Source organism: Pleurodeles waltl, chromosome 8 (assembly GCF_031143425.1).
Source record: "Pleurodeles waltl isolate 20211129_DDA chromosome 8, aPleWal1.hap1.20221129, whole genome shotgun sequence".
Taxonomy (NCBI): domain Eukaryota; kingdom Metazoa; phylum Chordata; class Amphibia; order Caudata; family Salamandridae; genus Pleurodeles; species Pleurodeles waltl.
In genome coordinates, this window is record NC_090447.1 from 600,970,588 (window position 1) to 600,991,362 (window position 20,775).

General features: G+C 46.5%; 1 protein-coding gene across 1 annotated transcript in view; it reads left to right on the plus strand.

The window, feature by feature from the left end:
- The window catches only part of ADPRHL1 (ADP-ribosylhydrolase like 1), a 385,298-nt gene that overhangs the window by 69,290 nt on the left and 295,233 nt on the right, over nt 1–20,775 (plus strand). Inside the window, exon 2 of the mRNA XM_069204669.1 lies at nt 1,422–1,586. Coding sequence (XP_069060770.1) covers nt 1,422–1,586 — 165 coding nt within the window. The remainder of the gene's footprint in view (nt 1–1,421; nt 1,587–20,775) is intronic.

Below are 20,775 nucleotides of genomic sequence, written 5' to 3' on the forward strand. Positions count from 1 at the left end.
GGGCAGTTTTGAACTTGTAAAGACATACTGCATGGGTGTTTTTCAAGGCTGCGGGTACTCCATGCATGCATTTGTGCTTGCTGCAGGCAATGTTTGTGGTAATAGAAGCAAAATCAACAGTAAAACCAGCCCAGCAGAGCATAAACCAGGCCCACAAACAGCCCAAAAACCGACCTACACACACAGACCTGTTAGAAGGGTCCTTGGGGCACTGACTAGTTGCCCTATGGGTTAGTCCGACACTTGCTATACAAAGCAGTGCAAACAACAATGTTATTTTACTTTAACATGGGACAGAATGTTGCTAGTGGAGTGCTAAAGGATTTACAGTGAACAGAGATCAGATAATTATTACAAAATCCCCTCGGATTCCAGGTAAATCCAAACAACTAAAGGAGCACTTCCTGGTTTTGTGTGGAATCTTGTCACCAAATGAAAATAGGTGTAAACATTACCCGCAAGACAAATTACGGTATTTACCCATGCACACAATGTGTAATTTCTGCAAAAAGACACATATTACCTGATTAAGGTTCGCATTTTTCAGTTTTTAGTGATTTTTATAGATAAATAGAAAGAGAAATCAGTGTGTTGCCTTTCTGTATTTATTTTTTGAAAGCAGAAAAGTCTAGAAAATGTATACATCTTTTAAACAGTTCGCCATGCTGTCACACTTGAATGCCATTTCACTAGCTATGCAGATTTACAGCATGGGGAGTTAAAAAAATGTATGCGATTTCCTAAAATGACTACATATCTCAACAAAAGCCTGTACTAAAAGGCTAATGTTTATGTGGGTGTTGTTATATTTGGCTTCGCAATACACTGAAGCCCGGCAGGCAGCAACCTATGAGTGGACGTTTATTTGTTAAGTAAATGTGGAAGCACATAAATTACAATTTCATTTATTTACCAAACACAAGATAAATATGGATAACTACTGATAAGTTGGCCCTAATGTGTGAGAATCAATAGAGGCGGAAATCAGTTGGCAGTTGCTTTTAGAAATGTGTACTCAAGGCGCCTTCTTAACAACAAAACTCGAGCAAGACACCACTTACTCACCTTTGCACTGTAAAACATTACATAGTGTAGTTATCTAACGCAGCATTATTTACCCAAGCATGACCAATTGTATTATTGTTCTGCAAATCATAGTAGTGCAACACAGCGCTACAAACTACAAACAACACGCTCAAAGTTTGAAAGATCGTGGCCCAGATGAATACCTTTCCACAGTAAAGTGGAATATCAGAAAAAAAGACATATTTGATTTACTTTAACTGTTTATGACCCTTCAGCATTCTATCTTCTGCAACAACCTAGTCATCATTCTACAATTAGTACACTGTTAACAGATGGCCAATTAGACCCAGGATTGTACTGTTCCATTAACAAAGGATGTTTTACTTCATTTACAGAATATTGGTGTCTGGAAGATCTCTATCGTGAAATGGTGAAACAGTACGTTGATGCTGTAGAAAAACTCCAAGGGCGGCGGCCTGATCCAGCAACCATTGAAGGATGTTCTCAGCTGAAACCAAACAACTATCTACTAGCTTGGCATACTCCTTTCAATGAAAAAGGTATCAGTGCTTTACTGCGGTAGTTTGCTTGAAATTTAAGAAATGTAATTAGCTTGAAGCCCTGTTGAATAATTGGAAATTCAAAGTTTCTCAAAACTTTTAGAAACATTTTTTTTTCTGTGGTAGGATTTGCGACAGTGGCAGGAATCGTGCCCCAAATATTCTTCTTCGGGGGCTTAAATATCGTTTTCCTTTTTATGGAGAATTATCTAATTTAATTATTTTCGAATGCATATTTCCCACGGCAATTACTAATTAATGCAAAGGGTGCATATTTAGCACATTGTTTCAATTCGAAACAAATTCGACCGTCTGATTTCAAGATCTACAGAGAAAATACGTTTTCATTGGGCATTTGGCAAAGCCAATAGGTCTGGTGTTGATTGCCAACCTTTTGACTTTGTCAATACTTGTTTTGTTTTACCAGTTTGCTGAGGAAGCTGCAGGTGCTCATACGTCTAAAAAAACAGTTGCACAAAGCAAAAATATTTTTTGGTCTCAAAAACCTCCCATTGTCAAAGTAGTCAGTGATCCTGAGTGGAACTACTTTGTGTGTGGATGTGCTCCTTGTAAAAGACCAGAATATCTTAACCCACAGTGAAGTTTGCCTGAGGCTGTAGTGGGTTGACCTACTGTCCCATACGGTATGATACACTTAGAGGAAAAAACAAATTGTGAATGACACAATAGCAAACCAATGAATGAAGAGGGCTGACTGAAAGCCCCTATAGGTGAGAATAATATTCATGTAATTTTAGTAAAATCAGTGTGTCTTGGTAAACACAATACTTAATATAAAATGTGATATGTGATTTAAATTAAGATTTTAATTTTGTCTGTGTTTCTATATGCAACTTTCATGTTACACTCTCCTGAAATGCTTGATCTAGTAATAAGTGATTATTAGGGCTACCTGAGTTTTGTGCTTATTTATTGTGAATTGTTTGATTTTCTTTTTCCAGTTTCCTTAATTTTTTATGTCAATTTTTATCACTGTCTTTATATCTGCCTGTTTATAGAGCTGCCCTCTCTAAAAATGAATAAAACGTACACAATCTGTTTTTTCCACTGTCTACAAAATATATGATTTTATTGCAGTGGTTTCAACCTGCATATATAACTAAAGAAAGAATATTGCAGTATCTGTAACGTTTGTGGAATTGATTTATGGTATATGTTGCTGACCACAATCTAGATGTGTTTTTAATGGCGCTGTCTAACTGTATGCCTTTCCCTTATGTTCACTGACTTTCCCTCACCTACTGCCTCACCAGCATCGTCTGCCTCACACTTCCCAGACTATTTTTATTTTCCAGAGTAGTAATGGCTATAGAATTTTGTATTATTTAAATATTGTTTAAGAAACCAGTGCCAGGCGCAGTTCAAGGTGAGATTCCTGTTTCATTTTAAATATTATAAAAAAGGTAGTGGTGGCCAAGTATAACCATAAATTGACACCTTGAGCAATTGTTAAGCTTCTGGGTTACATGAAATAAGCTTATACCCCAGCATTGTAAACCACACAAAATTCAATTCTTTTAGCTTGCGTCCCATTGTCTTTATGCAGTGTTCTCAACCACCATGTCCCTTGTCAAGTGTGGTGTTTTCGGCAAAATCTGGCATTTTATTCACATCATTCTGAATTAGGGACTATCTAATGAGCTGAAAACCCCCAGTGTGCAAAGTGAGGGTTTCTGAAGAATCGGGACTGGATGAAGGTTTCACTGACAACATCAGGCAACTTCTCAGCTGTGAAGATTTTTATTACACTATTTGCGTATGTGGGAATTGTTAAGATGTTTTTACCATTCCACATGCACATAGTGTCAACACATCTTCCACAGGTGGGTGTAACGCCATCATACATTGGCACACATTGGATGATTAAATCATGGAATATTTGGCATGTGTTCTTCTAAAGATTTTTGCAAATTATCAATTTTCCTTATAGATGATCAGAATGAAGAACTGCCAAAAATCAAAAGTAATTTTAATTGTCCTAAGTTCTCTGCAGTTTAAAAATGATTTTTATATGTGAAAATGTTATTTAAACCCCTCATCTCTAGTAATCATACGAAAAAATAAAAAAAATATAGAGCAGTTTTAGTCCCATCCATAAAATGTAAAACCCACACAGCTTAATCACACATCGATCTTCCTTGCTGCTGCCTCTATAGCAAATTCACATTGTGTGTCCTTTGCAGTAAGACATCAAATTGGTCCATTATTTCTCACTTCATTGTCCTTGGATGGCAATGTAATTTGTGGTAGCATGGATAATTTGTGTTTTTCTGCTGACACTGATAAGGGCTATTTCTCTTTCAGTGGAATGTTACCAACAACCCAGCAACTTAAACCTTTAATTTTGAAGCACTGGAAAACGAATCACATTTTCCGATGACTATAAAGCTTAGGCAATGAAGAAAACGCTTGTCTAACTATGGACTCTGACTTTTTCAATCAGTCACTTAAATATTTAAGTAGAGGTGGGTGAGCCAACAAATTAACAGGGCGAGCCGAGCTAGAGCCAAGCCAAGGGCCAGGCTTGGATTTAGGAGCCTCTTCACTAGCCCTGCATTGAAAATGTTTGGCAAGTAAATCATGCAACAAACATCATGTACAAACTATGATGAAGTCTCTTCAAAAATAAAAAACTACATGTATTTAACACTTCGAACATTTGACATAGGAACATTGTATGATATCACCTTAGTGAGAGACATTTATTAAAATAAACGTTGCTACCCTCTACCCTGCGCTGACAACAATGCCATTAATGAACTAAGAGGCAAGTCAGTTGTCACATGCACTATGCCAGGGCAGAATTTCAATTATGCCGGAATAATTTTTATTCATTGGCATATAATCACAAACAATAATGCAATTACACTTGCTCGCTTACTTAAAAGTAATTTGTGTAAAAATCTTAACTCAAGAACACATTTACCGAGTGCAAGCGGCTGCTGGCATTCACTATTCGTATTTTGCTGCGTTTAGCGTTTTTTTTTTTTTATAAACTGGGAGTATGGCATATTGGGGTAAAATGCTACCCCAAGAGCACTTTTGAGGGCTGCTCGTGCTCGATATTTGTGTTCTGTTCTGGTGCACTCAGTGCTATTTCTGAGTGCAAAATGTATTCTTTTGTCCATTTTGGATGCAAGGGGACATGTTTACACTAAGAAATAGCTCTGAATGCGGAATTACTGTTCTTGAGTAATTTTGCATAATCTCATGGAATTCTTAGGTAATTCCGCGTGATTACGCTACAAATAATTATGTGAGTTGCAGCCAGGGCCGTTTCTACATAAGGGCCAAAAGGGGGGGGGGGGCACCCTCACAATCATATCTCACTCACATCTCAATGCTGAAAATATTACAGCTTTTACAGCTAACAAAACAAGCTCACTGATCAAATGTTTACATGTAAAAGCTACAATATCATCTTGCAAAAGAAGAGAGCTCCCCTGGGCTGCACGGCACATGTGTCAGGCAAGGAATGTTATAGTCCGTACTTCCACAGGCGCAATACATATCTGACGTGCTGCACTAGCTTCAGGCATTGCACCAATGGTGATTTGGGGCCTCTCAGTCATGCACCCTCGTGCCCCATCAGAAGCCATGATAAACGGTAAAGGAAGCCTTCCATCCTGTAAGAGCTTCTGATTAGGCATAAGGGTGTGAGCCTCGCTCTGGTGCCTTGTTTGTTCTATCTGAAAGTTGGGAATTGATTCGCAGAGGAAACTGGGAGCTGAGGACTACCCCATTTAGGCTTACAAATTGTGTTTGTGAGTGAGAGCATGTTGTTTATGTGCTTGTCTGTGAGCGTGCACCAGTGTGTGGGTGTGTGTGTGAGTGTTTGTTTGTATGTATGATGTTCATAATTTGGCAAACGAGTAGTAAACAAGAGGTGTGGGTGAGCCAATAAATAAACAAAGAGTGCCAATGCGAGCCTTAAATACACTAATTTGAGTCCTGACTACCATTTAATAAAAACTGATGAGATGTTGTAAGTGTATTCCAACAAAATGACCCTTTGTCTGATAGCTTTGAATGGCTACTTATGTTATAACTAGCATTTTTTTAATATGCTATACCAGGTTAAAAATATACACATTGATTGCTCAATATGATTCCTCATACTAAAGGGGAAAGAAATAGGATTGTTTTGTTCACCTCTTGTTAGAAATGGGGTCTTCTGGTTGGCTATGGTATGCACCTAAGCCAGGCAGAACCCACCGCTCTAGTCAGGGTAAGTTGATGACACATCTAAGATAACTTGTGGTCACCCTTTGGTAGCTTGGCACAGAGCAGGTAGTCTTGTCATAAGAGGCAATGTGTAAAGTATTTGTGCAAAATACACACACAGCAACACAATCAAGACACCAAAAAAAGTATCCCCACAGGTTCTAGAAAAACAGACAAAACGACAAAAATCCTTTCAGTATAGCATGAGTTATGCTTCTTTAAAGGTACAAGTCAAAACAGTGCTTGGTTTCAATAGGCTTTTCTTACAGCCTTTACAGTAATTTTATACGCATGATGAAATGTAAAAGGTTGTCTCTGGATTCAGTGCATCCCTACGTTTCAGTACCTTCAATGAGCAATGCAGTCGCTGGGGCCATAAGTGGGCGACACATATGGGGCCATGTTGCTGCAGGTGAGTGCATAGGTGTCCGGGTGTTGGGTGACCAGAGACATGCGGAAAGGCTGCACACAGTGATCAAGTTCTCCACGGGTGCTGCTCCTGCAGCGCTTTCCAGTCCAGATGCGTTGCTCCTCTGCTGATCAGAACAAGCACCCAAAACGGGGAAGATTCACTGTTGCAGAATGGTGCAGGGGGCTGAGATAAAGCACAGCGCTTACCTCCAATGTGTCAGCAGGCATGCTCTGAACGCTGCTGGGGCTGAGATGAAGCACCCTACTCAGTTCTCCAGGGTGCTGGCCATAACAGGCACACTCAGGATGGTGCGGGCTGAGATGAAGCACCAACAGAAACTCTCTTAATGGTGCAGGGGGTTGAGATGAAGCACAAGGTCTTTGATGTCTCTTAGACTTCAAGGAAAACGGGGGCAATCCAGCATGCACTTGGAATCACTCTGGATTTAGTTCTTGGTCCTTGGCAGAGCAGCAAAACAAAACAGAGAAGAGCAGCAGAGCCTGGGAACGGTCAATGCTAGCAGAGTGCAAATCTTTACAGCACAACAGTCTTTACTTCAGCAGAGTTCCTTTCAGGTCCGGTAGAGTACTACTTTCAAGGGGTCCAAGACCCAGTACTTATACCAAAAAGTGCCTTTGATGTGGGGGATGACTTCAAAGGATCTCTACGAAGTGTGCCGGTCCCCTCTGTGTAAGTGTAAATGTGAGCACTTCCCATCCTCCCTGCCCAGGAAGACCCATCAGTATGCAGATAAGTGCAGATGTAGTAGTTCCTGTGTTGTGGGTTTCTGGAGGGGATGTATTGGAGACAAACTGTCAGGCACACAGAACAATGAGAGCAGAGGAATGCTCACTTTCTAAAAGTGGTATTTCTAAAATAGTAATAATAAATCCAACTTCACCAGTAAAGAGGATTTATCATTACCACGCCAGTGATATGAAACATGATGCTGCTACTCCTTTCTGATCAGGAATGACACCCTAAAAGTATATTAAGGAATTCCCAATGCTGGTCTATGAGCAGACCTCACAGTAATGAAAACAACTTTGGGAGATGTTCTTTACCAGGACATGTAAAACGTAAAAGCACATGTTCTGCCTTTTATTTACATGGCACCCTGTTCCATGGGCTACCTAGGCCTACCTTAGGGATGACGTATATGCAGGAAAAGGGGAGTTTAGGGCTTGGCAAGAGGCTTTAAAAGCCAAGTCAAAGTGGCAGTGAAACTGCGCACACAGGCCTTGCAGTGGCAGACCTGAGACATCTTTACAGGGCTACTAAAGTGGGAGGCCCTGGGTATAGGGTGTACCACCTTACAAAAGACTTACAAGTAAATTAAATATGCCAATTGGGGCTACACCAATATTACCATGCTTAGGGGAAAAGCTAATGCACTTTAGCACTGGTTAGCAGTGGTAAAGAGCTCAGGGTCCTAAGGCCAGCAAAAATATACAGCAAAAAAACAGGAGGTGAAAGGCAAAAAGTCTGGGGTAAAACCACCCTAAGGATGCCAGGTCTAACACCCACCATCTAGATTTTTTGTAAATGTATCAGATAACTATGATGTAAAATTCTTCACTTGGTTTGATTTTTTTTCAATGATTATTTTGGTAGAGAACCCCCAAATTCACCTGAAGAAATCTACCTCATTCTGTCCGTGGTCTTGCTCAGTCATAATTTAAGACTTTTTTATTCCCCAGCATTTTATAAATTCACTAGCAGCCACTTGTTACATCCATCCCTGATGTGCACCCTGTATAATCCTTGAAAGTGACCTAAACTGTCTTCCTTAGGGATTATGTGTGTGCAAATTAATGCACTGGCGTTTTGCTGTGAAGTGCAATTTCACAAGCAATTATGACACCTACTTTCAGATACTTTCTAATACTTGACTTAGAGTGCCAATGTCAGGGCAAAAGCTATAGCTCTGCCACCTAACAATTATTAGCACCCTGGATGGAGTCGAGAGGCCAAGAAGACCCAGAGCTGAGCCAGAGCCAGGCATCTGCCTGAAGCTTGGCTCAAGCTTTCAGTGGCTTACCCACCTCTGTATGTAAGCTTATCTTCTGTTCAAAAGTGTACATTTTGGAAATCTATTTTGTCTATATCCTCCATTTAGAATTTTGATCAGGTTGGAAAGAAACTGGAGGGTAACCAATTGTCCGTATTTATTTCAGTGGTGCATGTTCACTGATTCTCTTTTTATGCATCTGCCATGGACTAGATCACCTCCACAGAACCCTTTGTGGCCATGTTTTTACATACTTGGATGTTAGGATCTGTAAAGATGCAGTTTTAGCTTGTTTGAACAGCAGTGATACACAACCTATTGAGCAGCCAGAGTACAGCTATATCTGACATAGATGTTCCCCAAGCCTATTTTAACACATAGGTCAATTGCTCTGATCAGCAGAGATAGACAGCACATTTAATTGGATTTGTTGTTTTTACAGTCCTTTTCCAAAGTATTTTGCTCCAGTGTGACTAAATCTGTTTTTGTTTTTGTACTTATTAGGCCACAGGAGTGATCTTGTCCTGATGGTAGACAGTCACCTATATCATTAACCATGCGATAAAATTGATAAATAAAATCTTGCCAGTGTTCATAGGTTTAAACCTCAAACACATTCATAGCCAAAATGGTAAGGCAAGGCTGTACTCTGGTAACAATCAGCTTTGCACCAAACATAATAAGCTGAGTTACATTGCCATATTTTAGACCACAATCTAGCAAGTTGAACATGTGGTCTTTTAAAGTGCACCTGTGGACACCAAAACTATACTTTTGAGGGATTATGGTGGTCATTTTGATATTGGCGGTGACTGTTGAAGTGGCAGTAATACTGCCAACAGGCTGCGGTAATTACAGCCAAATTATGACCATGGCGGGGATAACCTCTATAGACAGCCAATGTACCACACCAACCGCCAGGGTGTTAACACCACTGACCACGGCGGCAGCCATCAACAGCCAGGTGGAAGACAAGGTACCGCCCACCGTATTGTGACATAGCAAACCATGATTTCTGGGGCTGTACCAAAGCCATCAAAAGCCTGGCGGAAACAGAACACAGTAAACGAAAGACTCACCAACAGGTACACAAAGGAGACCACTGCGGACATGGAACCCGAACTACAAGTCTTCCCGATGCTCTTCCACGCCATGCTCCACCTGGAACACCAACCCCGACGAAGATGATGACGGTGAGTACAGCGGCCTAGCACACAAGGGAGGGAGGAAAAGGAGAGTGATACACACACGTGTGTCCTGTGAGATTGGTTGAATTCTGAAGCTGGTTGTGTGTATGGTGTTTGTGTGAATGGTATGTTGTATACCATTCACACAAACACCATACACACAACCAGCTTCAGAATTCAACCAGTCTCACAGGACACATGTTAAAATAATGCAAGGACTACATTAAAGCATAACTGATATTATAATTTGTTGCCAACAGCCACCATATTGTCTATGTGAAAAAATAAAATTGGGGTAAATGTCCAGAAAGGGCCAATGGCCAGTCCAAAGTACAAAAGGCCCATATGGCCACCGGCACAGTCCGAGCCCAAACTTTTTTCCTGACAATATCTGCACTACACTGTGCAGGGGCATCATGTTGAAAATGAACAGGGCACCTTAGGGGGAAAAGGGGTGGGGGCACCTCAGCTGAAGTGGGGAACTTGCCCACTGGTTCTGCAGGGGACTCCATGCCCATATCTCTTTGCTGGGGAGTGCAATGTCAAAGTTTCTGAGGTGGGGAACTTGCCCACTGGTTCTGGAGGGGGCTCCACGCCCATATCTCTTTACTCTTTACTGGGGAGTGCAATGTCACAGTCTCTGAGGTGGGAAACTTGCCCACTGGATCTGGAGGGGGCTCCATGCCCATTTCGCTTTGCTGGGGAGTGCAAGGTCACAGTCTCTGAGGTGGAGAACTTGCCCACTGGTTCTGGAGGGGGCTCTGTGCCCATTTCTCTCTGCTGGGGAGTGCAAGGTCACAGTCTCTGAAGTGAGGAACTTGCCCACTGGTTCTGGAGGGGGCTCCTTGTACAATAGTGCCTGGAAGGTGGCCTCCATGCCCTCTGCTGTGTCTCAATGGAAAGTGAGGGCTCCTTGCCTACTGCTGGTGGAAGTGTGTCCCTGCCTGCCTCAGCTGGAAGTGAGGGCTCCTTGCCCACAGCTGGTGGAGGTGTCTACTTGTCTGCCTCAGCTGGAGGTGAGGGCTCCTTGCCCACTGCTGGCAGGGGTGTTTCCTTGCCTGCCTCAGCTGAAGGTGTGGGCCCCTTGATCTCTGCTGGTGGAGGTGTGTCACTGCCTGCCTCAGCTGGAGGTGAGTTCTCCTTGCCCACTGCTGGTGGAGGGGGCCTCTTGATTCTCTTTGTTGGTGGAGTGGGATCCTTCCCTTTTTTGGGTGGTGGAGTGGGATCCTTCACTTTTCTGGGTGGTGGAGTGGGAACCTTCCCTTTCTTGCCTCCACGACTAGGAGGTGCCTTCACTGTCCCCGTCTCATGTCCCTTGGGTTTCACCACCCTAGTCCTCTCTTTCTGAGGTGGAGGTGTGCTCACAGTAGGGGTGGCAGCCATCACACTCTGGGGCCCCTTCGTGCCAGCAGCTATCGACTTGATGGGAGCAGTGGCAGACTGTTTGGCAGAGGTGCCAGGCTAGGTCCTTGGGACCCTGCACTTAGGGGCAGGACAGGGGGTAAAAGGGGGGGAAGAGGTCAAGTTGGGCAAGGAAAAGCTTCTTAGGGACGGGGGGTGGGATGAGGGAGGAAAGATGGGAGTGGAGGTTGAGGGAGTGGTTGTTGGAGGTGTACGTCTGCTGGACTTGTATGCAGGTGCATGGACAGTGTGCTGATGTGAGGCGGATGGCTATTGGGTGTATGAGTGCATGTGTTTGTGTCTCTTAGGATGGGGGCAGACAGGATGGGAAAGGACACAGGGGATGCATGGATGGATGTTGTGGAGGTGTCTGCAAGTGAGGTGTGTGTGCTGCTTGATGTGATGATGGTGGTGGTGGCTGTCGATGCAGTGCATGCAGGTGTGAGTGCAGATGTGACTGTGTGGGAGGAGGAACAGGAGGGGGAGACAGTAGAGGCAGTGGATGTTGTTGTGTGTGCAATTGTCTGTTGTTTGTGTGAGTGTTTGTGGCCTGAAGTGTGCTGCCTGTGTTTGACTGTGCTACTCTTGTCTGATGTTTTGTGTGCATGCTTGTCTGTATGTGTGCATGGGATGGGTTGGGGTTGAGGAAACTGGGACTGGGAAGTCGTAGTTGGAGGGGGGACGGTAGGAACAGGGACACTGGCTGCCATCAGAGAGGAGGCCAGAGCCTGAAACGATCTCTGTAGGGCCGCAAACCCACTGTGGATGCCCTCCAGGTATGCACTGCATTGCTGCATCTGGGATGCCAGCCACTGGATGGCATTCAACATGGTTGGCTGTCCTACAGAGATGGATCTCAGGAGGTCAATAACCTCCTCACTGAAGGCAGCAGGACTGACTGGGGCAGGGCCTGAGGTGCCTGTGGCGAAGGAGATGCCTACCCTCCAGGGTGAGCGGGCATGGGCAACTCGGTGGGGGGCTAGTGGGAGGGCGGTGCTGGTACAGGGGTGGAGGCTATACCTGTAGCTGAGGTGGTTCCAGAGGTGTCCGCCACCACTAGGGAGCTACCATCAGAGGAGGAATCAGAGTGAGTGTTGTCACCTCCTGTCTCCCCCGTGGTGCTCCCCAGGCCCTCCGTCCCACTGGTCCCCTCGGCGTTGGTGGACTCTGCCTCCTAGGTCCTGTGGGATGCAGCACCTTCAGTCGCCGGTGTCCCTGCTCCTCAGCCAGATGATGCTAATGCACACATGTATAGGATGACAGAAGAATATAGGGGGAAGAGAGAGAAAGGGAGCACTGGGTCAATTACAGCACCAACACCACAGATGGCATACACATTACCATTGTACACAGGGATCAGGATTGAGCACTAGGCATCGCACTGGCATTCCATTGGCTAGGTACCACAGCAAGATGAGAGCCAATCACCTCCAACTGCACCTGTCCTGGCATATGTCTATGACATGGAATGCAACCTAGCTAGGTTACCAGATTTTGCAATACACCCATTTCCCTTGAGCTGAATCATGCTGCAATGTCTGACCTGGCATTAAGGGGCACCCACTAACTGAAACCCACCACCAGGATCCCATGCCACCTACCAATAATTGTTGTTATGCTCACTGTACTCACCCCCTTGTGGCTGATGTGATGCCCTAAAGCGCCCATCCAGCGCTGGGTTGGCCACCGCCAGTATGCAGGCCATCAGGGGGGGTCAGGTTCTGACAGGCACCCCACCCTCGTTGGGAGGCCATACCCAGCTGCGCATCCGTGGTCTTCCAAGCCCAGCGTCTCAGGTCCTCCCACCTTTTCCTGCAGTGGGTGCTCTGCCTGCTGTAGACCCTCATGATCCGCATGTCTTTGCCAATGGCACGCCACAATCCCTTCTTCTTATGGGCGCTGACCTGCAGAGGTAACACAGCCTGTCACACATATGGCCCACAAATCCCATTTCCATCTCCATCGGCACGCACATCACCTGGCGCACACCATGTATACTACCACCAGCCATAACACCGCCAAAATGACACGATGCTTGCGCACACATCTCCATGCAAGATTGTCACATGCATCATGCCCAAGGTGTACTCACCTGTTGGTCTGGAGGCCCATATAGCTGTTCATACTGGGGTAGGACCCCATCCATCAAGCGCTCCAACTCCTCCGAAGTGAAGGCAGGGGCCCTTTTCCCGGTCACACGAGCCATGGCAGGATCTAGACACAGGTCACAGCAGCACACGCAGTGTAGGTGTTGTCCTGTGGAAAGTCAGGAATCAAGTGAGGTTATAGACAGAAAATGGCGGTCACGTCCATGGCAGTGTACACCGTCACCGCCGCCTCTGATTCCCATTGGCCACTGTACTCCATAGATCCCCATACTAGCCAATGAGGAACAGCACAGCGGTGCAAGAACGCCTTCCGCCATGGCGCCCGCGGAGTTACCTCACCTCCACCTGTCCCTACATACAGGACAGGCGGTCGCCATTTTATGGTGGTGGACAACATACAGATAATCGAGAACTGTGTCATTGCTATAAATTGCACATACATTGCCATTCCCATTGTCCCATCACATTACTGCTCTATGTACACTGAGGTGGTGGTTCCTTTGTTCAAATTCTGACACCTTACTCACTCTTGAGTCCCTTAAATACCTACCACTGCAGAGGAATCAGAGTAGGAGACAAGACCCCGTGTACAGACCCCATGTGGACTTGGTTACACTGGAGGACAGGCACATAATACTGTCCTATAGACTGGACAGGGCCACTATCACAGAGCTGTGTGCACAATTGGAGCCTGATCTGATATCAGCTATCCGTTATCCCACTGGGATACCCCCCTGGTGCAGGTTCTATCAGTGTTCCATTTCCTGGCAACTGGTTCTTTCCAAGTGAAAGTGGGCTTGGCAGCAGGAATGTCACAGCCAATGTTCTCAATCGCGCTGGCATGGTTTTGTCTGCCTTGGTCAAACACATGTGCAGCTACATTGCTTTCCCCCAGGTGGAAGATTTGGCCACTGTGAAGGCAGGATTCTATGCAGTGGGACATATCCCCAAAATGTTTGGGGCGATTGACGGAACACATATTGCATTTGTCCCCCCGCAGCCATAATGAACAGGTGTTCAGGAATCAGCAGTTTCCACTCACTCAATGTCCAAATGGTGTGCCTGGCGGACCAGTATATCCCCCACGTCACTGCCATATATCTTGGGTCAGTGCATGATGCCTTTGTCCTGAGGAATAGCAGCATCCCAAATGTGATGGCACAACTACAGAGGCACAGGGTGTGGCTAATAGGTGAGCCTGAGTCCTCACCCAATGCATGTTGATGTATGCCTTCAGGAGTTATCCCTATACCATTGTGTCAGGCCAATGTTTGTCCATCAATACTTGCAGGTGACTCTGGCTACCCCAACCTATTGTAGCTCCTGACGCCTGTTGGGACTGCAATACAGGGGCTGAGCATAGGACTAATGATGTTCATGGGTGAACCAGGAGTATCATCGAATGTACCTTTGGTCTCCTGAAGGCTGGAATCAGATGCCTCCATCTGACAGGTGAATCCATGTGCTACTCACCCGAGAAGGTCTGCCAGATAGTAGTAGCATGCTGCATGTTGCAAACCTGGCCCTCAGGCGACATGTGCCTTACCTGCAGGAGGAGGAGATTGAAAATGCCCCTGTGGCAGCAATGGACCCTGAGGACAGTGAGGATGAGGAGACAGAGGATGAGGATGCGGAAAACAGAACATCAGTTGTACATCAATACTTCCAATGACACATAGGTGAGACAATGGAATTGACCATTCCTCTGACTATTGCTGTTTTCAATGTGGCTGGAGCAGGATGGCATTCACTTTCTTTGCATCTCAACTGACTGTCACCTATGCCTTCTCATTTTGCAGATGTTATACCAGCTGTGTACTGGTGTGATGACTACAGACAGCTGCAGGTCATTATTTGCATGCTATCACATTGTTCAGATCATTTGCACAATATGTGACTGTTTCCATTATTGCACATTTTCATCACATAAAACACTATCATTCAAGTTGTGTTCAAGGGTGTTTATTTTAGTGCAAATTAGGGATGAAATAGTGCAATTGAATGGGGTGATGGTAGAGGTAGGTCCAGGGTATTGTACCAGTCTGTTTGTAGCACAGGCCCAGTGTCCAAGGGGCCATAGGAATGGGAGCAAAGGCAGTTCAGGTTCAGAGTAGACAAGGTGACAGGGTGGGACACAAGGAGGACATTCAGGAGGGTCTCATTTCCTGGCATTGGTCTTGGTCTTGGCAAGTGTCTCTGGCTTATGTCTTGGTCACAAGGAACGCTTGCGGGGTGGTTCACCTTCTGCAGGGGGAGGGGTGCTGGTGGCCTGTGGGTCCTGGGGCAGGGCCTTCTGTTCACTAGCTGCAGCAGATGTGGAGGGCTGGTCAGTAGACTGGCTAGGTGTAGGGGCCCGCTGGTGTGCTGTCCATACCCTCATGATGTTGGCCATATCAGCCAGCACCCCTGCTATGGAGACCATGCTGGTGTTGAGGGCCTGCAAATCTTCCCTGTTCTCCTGATGGTGTCCTTCCTGCAGCCGCTTGTTCACCTGCATGTTGGTAAGGATATGGCCCATCTTGTCCTGAGATTGTTGGTTGGCACCCAGGACATTAGTGAGTGCCTCCTGGAGAGTTGGTTCCCTGGGCCTGTCTTTCCCTGGTTTACAGCTGAACTTCGACCGCACCTGTTCCCCTGTCCCTGTGTCCCCTGAACGGTGTGCCCACTGCCACTGACCCCAGGACCCTGATTGTCTTGGCTGTGAGGTGTGGAAGGGGGTCCCTGTACAGGTGGGCACACTGCTGATTGACGTGTCCTGGGCACAGAGGTGTGGGGACGTTGGTGTGTGCTGTGGTGTTGGATACTGAGGGGGAAGGTACTGTGGTGGACTGTGAGTGGGCTGGGGTGGCCAACTGGCCAGTGGTCCCTGATGTGCCAGGAAGTTAATCCAGATCCAGAAGTCCAGAGTTACTGTCATCACTGGGGGCATCTTATGTTGGGGGACTGGATAGTCGTGGCACCTCCTCGCCGCTGGTATTGGCCGGGGCACCTGTGGGGATGTAAGTGATGTATTATGCTTCATGTCTGTGACATAATGTACATCCCTAGCATCCCCTCTATTGTAGCTTTTGCCCTGCCACCTTTGTTTGTGTATGGTGATGTATGATTGTTAGTACTCCATGCTGTGCATGCTTTGGTGATGGGTGCACATGCCGGGCTGGGAGGGCTGTTCATGCATTGGTATGGCATGAGGGGCTTGGCATTAGGGTTGGTCACATGTGTAGGTGCACTGTGTGGGATGGGGTGGAGCGATGGAAGTCAGGGTGAGGGGGTGAGATTGCATGTAGATATGGGGGGTGTTAAGTAGTAAGTATTGGCTCACCAGTGTCCAGTCCTCCGGCTACTCCAGTGAGTCCCTCAGGATGCAGGATTGCCAAGACTTGCTCCTCCCATGCTGTGAGCTGGGGGGAGGAGGTGGGAGTCCACCGCCAGTCCTCTAGATGGCGAGCTGGTGCCTTGCTGCCATGGAACGTACCTTCCCCAGTAGGTCGTTCCACCTCTTCCTGATGCTGTCCCTTTTTCTTGGATGCTGTCCCACTGCATTCACCCTGTCCACAATCCTCTGCCATAGCTCCATCTTCCTGGCAATGGATATCTGCTGTACCTGTGCTCCAAACAGCTCTGGCTCTACCCTGACTCTTTCCTCCACAATGACCCGCAACTCCTCATCAGTGAAATGGGGGTGCCTTAGTGGGGACATGGGTGTCGTGTAGTGTGTTGTGCAGAGGGTGTTGAGTGATGTGGTGGGGTGTGGGGTGCGTGACAGATGAATGGGTGTTTGTGGTGTGTGTGTGTAATTGTCTCTGTGATATTCATGTCTGTCTTGTGGCAATTTGTGGTGTTCATAAAGAGTTGTGGGTAATGGTGGTGTGTATTTTATAGTGCTGTGGGTGGGTGTGGTGTGTGTGTCAGTGTCAGGTGTGTGTTTTTGGCATTGGCCAATGTTGTGTGGTTTTGTATTTGGGTGGCCATGGAGACCGCACCGGTGTGTACTGCCAATGGTTTACTGCCTTTGAATGTCCGCTGTGGTGATTTTTGGGTCATAATGTGGTGGGCGTTGTTTTGTTGGCAAACAGTATGGGTGGTAGTACCAACAGTTTAACACTGACCTTTGGTCTGGCGGATATGTGTTTGTGGCAGTATTCTGTCGGTTTTGTGTGTGTGTCATAATATGGCGAACGGATGTTCGCCTTTGCGACGGTATGTTGGCGGCCGTCACCGTGACGATAAGCAGGATTTACCGCCATTATCATAATGAGGGCCTATGCGTCTTCAAATTAATGCACTGATGATTTGCTGTAAAATGCACTTTCACAATCAATTATGACACTCACTTTCATAATATTCATACTTGGCTTGGAGCGCCAGTCGAGTGGACAGCAGGTCTACTTCAGTTTCCTAACAATTACTAGCACTAATGATGGAACAGTTGGAGCTGGCCAATCAGAATGCTCACTTTGCTGTCTATCAATACCATCACAAGTCTGCAAAGCAAGCATTCCGTACTGTCTGCTCACTGACCCTCTGGCGCTCACTGCTTGCTCACCCCTCTCTCTCGACTTGCCTTTTTTTCAATCAGGTTCAATGAGAGGACAAATGTCTCACCTCTTCCGTTGCAGCTGTTATGCTTCGGCTTTACCTACGAGTAGCTTGCTCTGCATGTCACACTTTTCCAGATCCTCCCCTTGCTTCACTTAGTGGGAATATTATTCCTACATACATTCAAAAGACATACAAAATAAACCAACTGACATGTTAGTATATGATTTTATTTACTGAGTAGTTTTTTTACATGCTCCTTAAGGAAAGGGGTGGAGCTCTGGAGGAGGTCAAAGTCTTCCACTTTTGCGCAATGCTGATTAGTGTTATCCTGTGTAGTCATTGTCAACATCCTTCTTAGGTATTGATGGAGGGCCTTGTAACTAACATGACGTGCCCTTCCCAGTGCCTGAGAGAAAAGGTAGGTGCAGTTCTAGGAAAGACTCCCTGGCATAACTGAAATGGTAGGTTACTTGTTTTTATCATTCACGGAGGTAATTGATATAATTTGAACTATCTTGCCAGCATCAAACTTTGTGCCCATAGTCTTTAGTACACCCTTTCCCTCTCTTCACCACATAATACACACTGCCAAATGCAAGGAAAACACAGACGTTTCCCCCTTGCTAAGTAATTCCACACAAGTATCTGTATCGCTCCATTTTGAACATAACCCATCTGAGATTGCACTCATGCTGAAGTTCACCTTCCAGTCAAAGAACAAAATGCAGTGAAAGGACATTCTTTGAATTTTCCTTCCCTTCACTTATCAATGACCCAGAATGATCTTCAGCTGGAGCTCGCCCTGAAGACTCCAACCTAAATCTCACCTAACCACTCAATCAAACACATAGAAACAAGAATGGTATATTTATTGTCACCAATACAATATTTGGTAACATAAGGTTTTCTCAAGAAGATATTGGAGTTTTATGACAGACTATGGCTCGTAGGGGGGCGTAACTAAGATGGAGACTGGAGCAGACACAGAGTAAGGGTGCTCTGCTCAGCGAGCCCTTCGGATGATATTCTACTGTCTCTCTACCCTTCACAGGGGGCGATACAGACCACCACAGGCCCTAGAACAGTGGACCTCCAGCCGGGGATTGAACACTGGTTAGCCAGTTAGCTGATGCCTACGCCTCGAATTAATCTGGCCATAGCCTACTGTTCAGCCAAATGCCAGCTGACTTGGGACCTGAGGAGAGGTACCTGTGCCTACTCCAGCAGCCACACTCGACATCCTCAGAAGTCTACAGGATCGGCTGTGGGCATTCAAGCCGAGAACTGCCAGACCAGGTCATTTGCCCTACCCAGTTTAAGGGCCCAGCCTCCCCCATCACACGCGACTCGGTGGGTCCGTGCCTGGGACACCCAGCCGATGTACTGCTCTAGCCACATTTGGTGACGAACAGAGATTGCTAGTCTGAGACTGCTCACCCCCCTCATCCTGCAAGTGAAGAGAGGCTTACTGAAGGGAGTTGGATGTTGGGGAATGAGGGGCTCAAACAATGCTTACACTTCTTTCCCCAAGAGTCTGAGAGTGGGGACCATGGGGGAACCCTTTGTGATCCCTCTTCTCCTTAGGAACTGCTTTGGTGCCACACAGTGACCCTCACCCCTCACTCAACCTTGACTACTGGTGCAAACCCCCACTCACATGCAGCAACTGCCCCTTCTGCAACTGTTAAATGTCTACATGTGGGGCCCAGTAGGTGGACTCCCTCCTATTCTAAAAGTGTAAAAGACACCTATGCAGAACAAAAATTGCATCTGGACATTCTTGTGGGAGGCGCTGGGTGGTGGACTGAGGGGTACGACTGGCATGGGAAACCTCCCTGCTTGTCCTTCCCCTGGTATCAAACCCACATAATTTGTATGGTGTTAGCAGATAGGATCGGCCTGCAGGACTGACAGGGGCCCAGGGCCCGCAGAGCTAGGCCATGGAGTGCGACGCTATCGCCCCTGGTATTTTGGACTCAGGGGGTTTGCTGCCATTGGATTTGTGCTGTTCCTCCCATTCCTCCCCGAGCCCAACAACGACGAAGAAACAGTGGCCCATCAAGAACATCATGGGTGGGGAAGGGGATTCATGCCAGTTTCCCACCCCTCTAACTTGGTGGATATTGATATTCCACCCGCATCACAAGCACAAGGAGAGCACTTTGATGAACTACTTCGAACTATCCTGGACCAAGCCTACCTTGGGGGTGCAGGTGATCAGATCAACTCAGGCCGGTCTGTATACCACTCTGAAGGATTCTGCAAACAGAAGTCTCTCAACTGGGCATTGGAGTGGAGACGCAAAGGGCCATTCTTGCCAGAATAACATCCAGCTTGTTGGATTACCGGAGGGGGAGCAGGCCCAAACATGGAACTCTTTCTGAAAGACTGGCAATCCTCGGAGGCAAAATGTCTACTTTCGTCTTTGTGAAGCGTGTCAACTTAGTCCTATTAGCACCCCTCCACTGAGCTTCCTGCCTCGACCAGTGGTGGCTCTTCTCTTTAATTATTGTGACTGAGCCCACATCCTCCAAGTCTCAAGAACCAAGGGCTCTTGGCGGTTTGACAGTGGGTAGGTGAACATCTACCTGTCCTATACTTTGGAAGTGCAGAGTCTCAGGGGATCCTTCTTGCCAATTAAATGGAAGCTACGACAGCTGGAGCTGAAATGCTCTATGATGTCTCCAACCAAACTATGAGTCATAGACACAGACACAGTGCTCTTTTTTGAGACACTGGAGGAAGCCTGCAAGGTCTCCGTTGTCCATAGCTGCACAATCGTAGGTGGGCTGGTGGGGCATGTGCACCAGGCAACGGCCACACAGGCCACCCAGGAGAAAACCCACAAATGGTCAATCATTGAGGGAGGGTGCCAGGGTTGTGGTGGAGTTGGAGTCCCGGCACAGTCTGACTAGCTCACTGTTTGATGCAGGACTGACTCTCCGGAATGGGAGCTGGTCCTCGCCCTGGAGACTGTCCTGTCAGAACTCCAATCAGGTCCAGAACATACCCTGCTAACAGCAGTGCATGTGATATAATTTATGGTACAGTAATTTGTCCTCTTGCTGGTGTCCCCTCCCCCCCCCGGGTGGACAGGACTGGTGAGAGTTGGGGCCTTCTTACCAAGTAGGTGGGTGCACACATGTCACAATTGGCTTAAGGCTTGATTCCACTGCACTATCAATTTGCCATTGTCTTCAGCGAGAGACAGCCCGCCCCATATCCAGTTGAAACTTGTCATGTTTACTTGCTGGGTTCTATGTATGGTTGCCTGCTTGTTTTT